Source organism: Kogia breviceps, chromosome X (assembly GCF_026419965.1).
Source record: "Kogia breviceps isolate mKogBre1 chromosome X, mKogBre1 haplotype 1, whole genome shotgun sequence".
In the NCBI taxonomy this organism is placed as follows: Eukaryota; Metazoa; Chordata; class Mammalia; order Artiodactyla; family Physeteridae; genus Kogia; species Kogia breviceps.
In genome coordinates, this window is record NC_081330.1 from 70034236 (window position 1) to 70043455 (window position 9220).

At 37.4% G+C, this 9220-nt stretch overlaps 1 protein-coding gene across 1 annotated transcript; it reads right to left on the reverse strand.

Annotated features, from left to right (window-relative positions):
• Window positions 1-292: 292 nt before the first annotated feature.
• On the reverse strand, window positions 293-727 carry LOC136793383 (putative CENPB DNA-binding domain-containing protein 1). Its single transcript, XM_067023168.1, has one exon. The coding sequence runs from the start codon at window positions 725-727 to the stop codon at window positions 293-295; it is 435 nt and encodes a 144-aa protein (XP_066879269.1).
• Between the last annotated feature and the right edge of the window lie 8493 nt (window positions 728-9220).

Below are 9220 nucleotides of genomic sequence, written 5' to 3' on the forward strand. Positions count from 1 at the left end.
TTGTTCCCATTTTCTTAATTTTGGGAGGTTTGTTATTGTAAGTCTTTTCCTTCTCTTGTGTTTCTTGTCTAGAGAAGTTCCTTTAGCATTTGTTGTAAAGCTTGTTTGGTGGTGCTGAACTCTCTCAGCTTTTGCTTGTCTGTAAAGGTTTTAATTTCTCCATCAAATCTGAATGAGATCCTTGCTGGGTAGAGTAATCTTGGTTGTAGGTTTTTCTCCTTCATCGCTTTAAATATGTCCTGCCACTCCCTTCTGGCTTGCAGAGTTTCTGATGAAAGGTCAGGTGTTAACCTTATGGAGATTCCCTTGTGTCACCCCTTACTTTTACATTGTGAAGGTTGGCTCTATCCTTGAACTGATGATACCAGCCATGGCTGGCCTTAAAAGCTGAGCCCTCTGATTCTTCACCATGTTTCTTCTTCAAGTCTTCGTAAAAGCTTTTAGTTTTCTCTTGAATTAGCATTAAGCTGAGTGGGACTTGATGCTGATGCTCATCCTGCATCCACACACTGAGAAGTTTCTCCATCTCCTCCATCCCTTTTCCATGCTTCTTCAATATTATTGTCGACATCATCAGCACAACAGACTTCACATCTTTCATGATCTTGTCCTTGTTCTGTAGAATCATGCCTGTGGTTGAATGATTCATGTTATATGAGTGAGCGATGTCTACAATCTTTTCACCTTGCTTCACTCTCTCAATTATTTTCACTTTTGTTTCCATCATTATCACTTGGCACTTCTTAGCAGTATCAGCTATGTCACTGCTGCTTTTATGCTTGCTTCCAGATATTCTTTCCCCAAGATAAAGATACTGTACTACTGTACTCTATACAGCACTGTACAGTAAAGTACACGAAAGCACAACCACTTGTAGAGGATGCACGCAGGTGACAGTGTATGCCAGACACGCGAACTAACTTAACGTGATTGGACATGCAAGCACATGTTCGCATCTTTGAAATTTTGCAACTTGAAGGTTCGTATGTAGGGGAATTACTGTAGATTCTTTTGTATTATTTCTTAGATTACACATGTAAGTGATATCATGTAGTATTTGTCTTTTCTTGTCTGACTTACTTCACTAAGTATATTTTCTAGCTTTATCCATGTTTCTGCCATTGGCAATATTTTTTTTAAGTATAGTTGATTTTCAATACTGTGTTTCAGGTTCACAGCAAAGTGATTCAAATATATCTATAGATCAATAGATCGATAGATAGATAGATAGACAGATTTGTCTTTCTCTGTCTGACTTACTTCACTAAGTATAATATCCTCTAGGTCCATCCATGTTGCTGCAAATGGCAATATTTCAACCTTTTTAATGAGTAAGTAATATTCCATTGTATACATATACAATATCTTCTTAAGCCAATAATCTATTGATGGGCACAAGGGTTGTTTCCATGTCTTGGTTATTGTAAATTGTGCTGCTATGAACATTGGGGTGCATGTATTTTTTTAAATTACAGTTTTCATCTTTTCCAGATATATGCCCAGGAGTGGAATTGCAAGATCATATGGTGGCTGTATTTTTAGTTTTGAAGGAAACTCCATACTGTTTTCCACAGTGGCTGCACCAATTTACATTCCCACCAACAGTGTCAGTAGTTTCCTTTTTCTCCACACCCTCTCCAGCATTTATTAGTTGTATATTTTTTGATGATAGCCACTCTGACTGTTGTGAGATGATACTTCATTGTAGTTTTGATTTGCATTTCTCTCATAATTAGTGATGTTGAGCATCTTTTCATGTGCCTCTTGGCCATCTGTATGTCTTCTTTGGAGAAATGTCTATTTAGGTCTTCTGCCCATTCTTTGATCAGATTGTTTTTTGATATTGTGTTGTATGAGCTTTTGTATATTTTGGGTATTAACCCCTTGTCATTTGCATTGTTTGTGAATATTTTCTCCCATTTCATGTTTTGTTGTTGTTGTTGCTGGTTTACTTTGCTGTTCAAAAGCTTTTAAATTTGATTATGTCTGAATTGTTTATTTTTGCTTTTATTTCTTTCACTTTTGGAGACTGATCTAAGAAAATATTGCTACTATTTATGTCAAACAGTGTTTTGCCTACATTCTCTTCTAGGAGTTTTATGGTGTAATGTCTTATATTTAGGTATTTACCATTTTGAGGTAATTTTTTATATGGTATGAGGGAGTATTCTAATTTTATTGATTTACATGTAGTTTTCCAGCTTTCCCAGCACCACTTGTTGAAGAGACTGTCTTTTCTCCATTGTATATTCCTGCTGCCTTCATCATAGATAAATTGACTGTAGGTGTGTGGGTTTATTTCTGCGCTCTCTATTCTGTTACACTGATCTATATGTCTATTTTTGTGCCAATACCACATTGTTTACATTACTGTAGCTTTGTAGAATAGGCTGAAGAGTGGAAGGGTTATACCTCCAGCTTTGTTTTTTTTCCTCAGGGTTGCTTGGTGTATTCAGGGACTTGTTGTTCCATATAAATTTTAGGATTATTTTTTCCAATTCTGTGAAAAATGTCCTGGGTATTTTGATAGGGGTTGCATTAAATCTATTGATTGCTTTGGGTAGTATGGCCATTTTAACAATATTAGTTCTTCCAATACAAGAGCACAGGATATATTTCCATTTCTTTGAATCATCTTCAATTTCCTTTATCAATATTTTATAGTTTTTAACACATATGTCTTTCACCTCCTTGTTTAAGTTTATTCCTAGGTATTTTTTGATATGATTTTAAACAGGATAGTTTTTTTTTTTACTTTCCCTTTCTGATATTTCATTATTAGTGTGAAGAAATGCAACAGATTTCTGTATATTAATTTTGTATCCTGCTACCTTTCTTGGTTCATTTATTAGCTCTAAGAATTTTTGGGTGGGGATTTTAGGGTCTATATATAACTTATCATGTCATCTGCAAATAGTGAAATTTTACCTCTTTTCTTCCTAATTTGAATACATTTTATTTATTTTTCTTGTCTGACTGCTGTGGCTAGGATTTCCAATACTATGTTGAAATAAGGTGGTGAAGAGTGGGAATCCTTGTCTTGTTCCTGAATTTAGTAAGAAGGCTTTCCATTTTTCACCATTGAGTATGATGTTGGCTGTGGGTTTGAAGTAAATGGCATTATGTTGAGATATGCTCCCTCTAGACCCACTTTGATGAGAATTTTGATCATGAATGAATGTTGAATTTTGTTCAAATGCTTTTTCTGTGTCTATTGAGATGATCATGTGTTTTTGTTGTTGTTGTTGTTAATGTGGTGTATCACATTGATTGAAATGCTTATGGTGAACCATCCTTGTGACCCTGGAGTGAATCCCACTTGATCATGGTGCATGATTCTTTTTTTTTTAAAAAAAATTATTTATTTGGCTGTGCCAGGTCTTAGTTGAAGCACATGGGATCTTCATTGTGGCATGTGGGATCTTTAGCTGCAGCACGTGAACTCTTAGTTGCAGCATGTGGTATCTAGTTCCCTGACCAGGGATCAAACCTGGGCCCCCTGCATTGGGAGAGTGGAGTCCCAGCCACTGGACCACCACGGAAGTCCCATGATTCTTTTTATGTATTGTTGTATTTGGTTTGCTAATATTTTGTTGAGGATTTTTGTATCTATATTCATCAAATATACTGGCCTGTAATTTTTTTATAGTGTCTTTGTCTAGTTTAAGTATCAGGATGGTGGTGGCTTCATAGTATGGCTTTGGGAATGTTTCCTCCTCTTCAGTCTTTTGTGATGGTTTCAGAAGGATAGGTATAAATTATTCTTTGTATGTTTGCTTGAATTCCCCAGTGAAGCCATCAGGTCCTGGACTTTTGTTTGCAGGGAGTTTTTTGTTTGTTTGTTTTTTACAGATTCTGTTTCACTTCTAGTGATTGATCTGTTCAAATTGTCTGTTTCTTCTTGGCTCAGTTTTGACAGTCTATGTTTCTAGAAACTTCTAGGTTGTTCAATTTGTTGGCACATAATTTCATATTATTGTCTTAAGATTTTTCTTTGTACTTGGGTGGTATCAGTTATTTCTCCTCTTTCATTCCTTATTTTTTTGGGGTCCTTACTCTGTTTTACTTGGTGAGCCTGGCTAGAGGTTTGTTGACTTGTTTATCTTTAAAAAAAACCAGTTCTTGGTTTTATTGATCTTTTCTGTGTTTTAAAAATCTCTATTTTCTTTATTTCCTCTCTGATCTTTATTATTTATTTCCTTCTGTTGCCTTTGGGTTTTGTTTGTTCTTCTTTTTCTAAATATTTTTGGTGGTAGGCCTTTGTTTTATACTCAGTTTTGTCTGATATGAGTTTTTGTTACTCCTGCTTTCTGGTTGTTTCCATCTGCATGAAATATTTTTTTTTCCATTCCCTCGCCTTCAATCTGTTTGTGTCTTTTATCCTGAAGTGGGTCTCTTGTAGGCAGCATATTGCAGGTTCTTGTTTTTTAATCCAATCTGCTACTCTATGTCTTTTGATTGATCCATTGACTTTTAAATAATTATTGTTAGCTTTGTATTTATTGCCATTTATTTATTTTTATTTTATTTTTATTTTTTATTTTTTGTGGTATGCGGGCCTCTCACTGTTGTGGTCTCTCCCGTTGTGGAGCACAGGCTCCGGACGCGCAGGCCTAGCAGCCATGGCTCACGGGCTTAGTTGCTCCGCGGCATGTGGGATCTTCCCGGACCAGGGCACGAACCCGTGTCTCCTGCATCGGCAGGCGGATTCTCAACCACTGCGCCACCAGGGAAGCCCTTTATTGCCATTTAAATCCTTGTTTTCCAGTAGTTTTTGTAGTTTTTCTTTGTTCATTTCTTCTTTTTTTTCCTTTTGTAGTTTGTTGATTTTCTTTTGTAGCTTGCTTCAGTCCTTTCCTATTTGATTTTTGTGAATCTATTGTATATTTTTGACTTGTGGTTACCATAGAATTTATGTATGTTGACCCATAACTATATCTACTTGCTTTTATCTGATAGTCATTCAAGTTCAAATGCTTTCTAAAAGATCTGCATTTTTATACTCCCCTCCCCCACATTTTGTGATTTTGATGTTTTGTTTTATGTGCTCATGCTTATTCTTCTGCTGTTAATTGTAGTTATAATCGCTTTTACAAAAATTTTTTATTGTTTTTAAGTCTATGTACTGGCTTATTTAATGGTCGTCAATCTTTTTATATATTTGCCTTTCCTATTGTGATTTTCCCTTTCCTATAGATTCTTGCTTTTTTTCTATTAGAAGACCTTTAAATATTTCTTTTAAGATACCTTTAGCACTTCTGGATTCTTTTAGTTTTTGCTTGTCTGAGAAATTCTTTATCTCTCCTACTATTCTAAGTTATCATCTTGCTGCATAGAGTATCACAGGTTGTAGGTTTTTCCCTTTCAGGACTTTGAATATATCATGTCACTCCCTTCTGGCTTGCAAAGTTTCTTCAGAGATATCAGCTGATGGCCTTATGGGCATCCCCTTGTAATTGACTGTTTTTCTCTTGCTGTTTTAGAATCATGTCTTTAACTTTTTTCCTGTACTTGCATATCTTTTTCCTTCATTGGTTTTAGGAAATTTTCAGCCATAATGTCTTCAAATACATTTTCAATCCTCTTTCCTCTCTCTTCTCCTTCTAGAATCCCTATTATGTGTAGGTTAGCATGTTTTATTTCATACCATAAGTTTTGTATGTTGTTTTCATGTTTTTTTTTTTCATTTTCTTTTTTTCTGCTATTCTGATTGGGTGATTTCCATTATTCTACCTTCCAGATCACTTTTTTGTTCTTCTGTGTCATTTAGTCTGCTATCATTGCTTCTAGATTGGTTTTTATCTTGGCAATTGAATTGTTTATTTTTGATTAGTTCATCTTAATAATTTTTTAGTTCCTTGTTACAGTGATCTGCATTTCTATCAATAATGTTTCTTAATTTGATTAACATTTTTATTATCATCTTTTAGAACTCAGGGTCTAGTAGACTGGTGAGCTCTGTTTTATTATTTATTCTTTCAGGGGATCTGTCTTGTTCTTTTAATTGGGAGTAGCTCCTCAGCCTTTTCATTTTACTTAACTTTCTCTGTCTCTATGAATGTAGGGGAAACAATTATCTACTGTGGTCTTGAAGGGATGTATTTATGTGGGAGCATCCCTGTGTAGACTGTGTGTATTGAATTGTGTTTGGTGCAAGGACTGGTTTTGGCATGGATCCTAGCCATGTCTTTCCTCATAGTGTGCTGGCCGTTATCCCCTTAATAGGGGGTGTTGTTGTTGTTGCGGTACCTAGAGCCTGTGAAGGATGTGAGGCAGAGCTTTCTCTGTACTCCATGGCTGTCACTGCCCTGTCAGGGGTGTGGTCTGCTCCCCAGTTGTTAGAGTATAAGCCCTGAGGGTTGGGTTTGATCAGGCTCTATTGCCCTTGAGTGTTTGCCCTGCCCCAAAGGAGGTGATTGCTGAAGCAAGTGAGGCCTGTGTGATCACAGAGGACCTATGTATCACTATGTATATGTTCATGGTTCTGCTCAAAAGTAGCCCAAGTTTGCATCATTTTCACTGTTGTATTCATCTCCAATATAGTGTGATGCTGTGTTGTGGAGTAGGCTGGGGCTGGGGGTTGGGGTGTTGTGGCTGCAGGAATTGAGTTGGTTGCATTGCTGACTGAGATCTGGGCTGTCTCTGTGGCAGTCTTCTCCCAGTATCTGTCTGCCCCAGATGTAGTGTTAAGCTGGGGAGTGGAGTGGGCAGAGCTAGGGTGTTCTCAGTGGGAGAGGAACAACTGTGTGCTCCTGCATGCGCTGACAGTGTATGCTGCTGCCCCACCCAGACCACACCCAGGCCCCTCAGGCTGTCTCTGCATTGTTAGATGAGTCCTCTCCCAGGGCCTGTCTGCCCAAGATTCAGCTCAGACCCTGCATGGTCTTGTGGCACTGCCCCATGCATTTGCTGACAATGATCACCACAGTGCCACCTGCCACCTTGTGCATGCACTGACAATGGCCTCTATGGCTCCACCCAGATCACAGTCCAGCCACACTGGTCTGTTTCTGCATGGGTAGGCTGAGACTTTGCACAAATCTTGTACCAGGCGGTGGTGTGGAGTGAGTGGGCCCAGGCTATTCACCCCTTTGGATTGGGAAGTGTGGCTAGGCTGTAGCTGCCAGTGCAAGGCTCTATCTGTCCTGATTGTTGGCAAGCCAGCACTCACTCTTCCTTGGGAGTAGAGTCTAGGATTTTCTAGCCCTTCTGTCTGTCCCAGCATATTTCTCAGTAGCACCTGGGGGCTTGTCTCCTCTGTGCAGGATCCCTGGACTGGGATGCACAGATTGTGGCTTGGCCTGCTACTTGCCAGGGCAAGGGTCTGCCCACGTGGACCTTCTCTTCCTCACATATCCTTCCCAAGGGTGAAGGTCCTGACTCAATGCCTTTTTTTTCTGTCCTGCCTTGTTACACGGAGATCTTTCTTGCAGCTTTGGTTGTATAGGAGTTCTTCTGCCAGTTTCCAGTTAGTTTTCCATGAGAATTCTTAACATACAGATGTATTTTTAAAAAATATTTATTTATTTACTTATTTATTTATTTAGCTGTGCTGGATCATTTTTTTTTAAACATCTTTATTGGAGTATAACTGCTTTACAATAGTGTGTTAATTTCTGCTTTACAACAAAGTGAATCAGTTATACATATACATATGTTCCCATATCTCTTCCCTCTTGGGTCTCCCTCCCTCCCACCCTCCCTATCCCACCACTTTAGGTGGTCAAAAACCACCTAGCTGATCTCCCTGTGCCATGTGGCTGCTTCCCACTATCTATCCACCCTATGTTTGGTAGTGTATATATGTCCATGCCACTCTCTCACTTTGTAACAGCTTATCCTTCCCCCTCCCCATATCCTCAAGGCCATGCTCTAGTAGGTCTGTGTTTTATTCCTGTCCTACCCCTAGGCTCTTCATGACCTTTTTTTTTTTAGATTCCATATATATGTGTTAGCATATGGTATTTGTTTTTCTCTTTCTGACTTACTTCATTCTGTATGACAGACTCTAGTTCCATCCACCTCACTACAAATAACTCAATTTCATTTCTTTTTATGGCTGAGTAATATTCCATTGTATATATGTGCCACATCTTCTTTATCCATTCATCTGCTAATCAACACTTAGCTTGGTTCCATGTCCTGGCTATTGTAAATAGCTTGCAATACTTTGAATGAAAAATCTCGTCATCCTTTTCTTTTTGTTGTTTTTCCTCTGTACATAAATTGTGTATTATTTCTGGTTGATTTTAATATACTCTTTTTTATTGTTGATTTTGAAGAATTTGATTATGATGTGACTTGTTTGTTGTTTCTTGTGTCTGAGGTTTCTTTATCATATTGGATTTATGAGTTTATATCTTTTATTATATTTGGAAAAATTTTTAGCCATAGTTTTTTTAAAATTGAGATATAATTAAAACACTACAAAATTCACACCATTAATGCATACAATTCTGTGGTTGTTAGTATATGCATAACTATGTAACTGTCACCACTATCTAATTTCAAAGTATTATTATCACCCTAAAAAGACATCCCATACCACTTAGCGGTCACTCCTTTATTTCCCTTCTTCCAGTCCCTGTCAATCAGTAATCTACTTTATATCCTATTGATTTGTCTATTTGGGAATTTTATATAAATGGAATAATAAAATATGTGATGTTTTGTGACTAGGTCTTTTTTATTTTTCATATTTTTATTTTATGCTTATACTTTTTGATTGAAAGCATTTATAAACTAATATGGTATATATATATGTTTAGTTCCTTTTAAGCAAGCAGGAAGCTGGAGTAAGGACCATATATTCTTGTATCAAATCTAAAAATTCTCTGTATCTCCATAGCCCCATTCTCCCTAATCCTATCCCCAACACACATGCGTATACACACACTTCTCCTGAACAAGAAGATAGGAACTGCAGGTGTTTGTAAGTCTTTCTCGTTAGTGGGCATATTTCTAGCAGGAGGACATCAGGTTAAGAGATCTCAGTCTTCCATACCTCTTTTTTCAGACATAATCATCTCTCACTGCATTACTCTTCCCAGCAAAATCCAGCATGATAACCATGTAAAGTGGTGATATCAATATATTTTTACACTCCAAATAAACAGCAAAACAGGACCAGCCCAGGCATTTTCTTATCAGCAAATCTTGAATAATCTATCAAAAGCATGAGACCAATTATAAGATTGTGACTAGGTCTTTAACTTAGCAT

Coding starts and splice junctions, on each gene's coding strand:
- LOC136793383 (XM_067023168.1), bottom strand. CDS start 727: ATGATGGAAACAAAAGTGAAAATAATTGAGAGAGTGAAGCAAGGTGAA.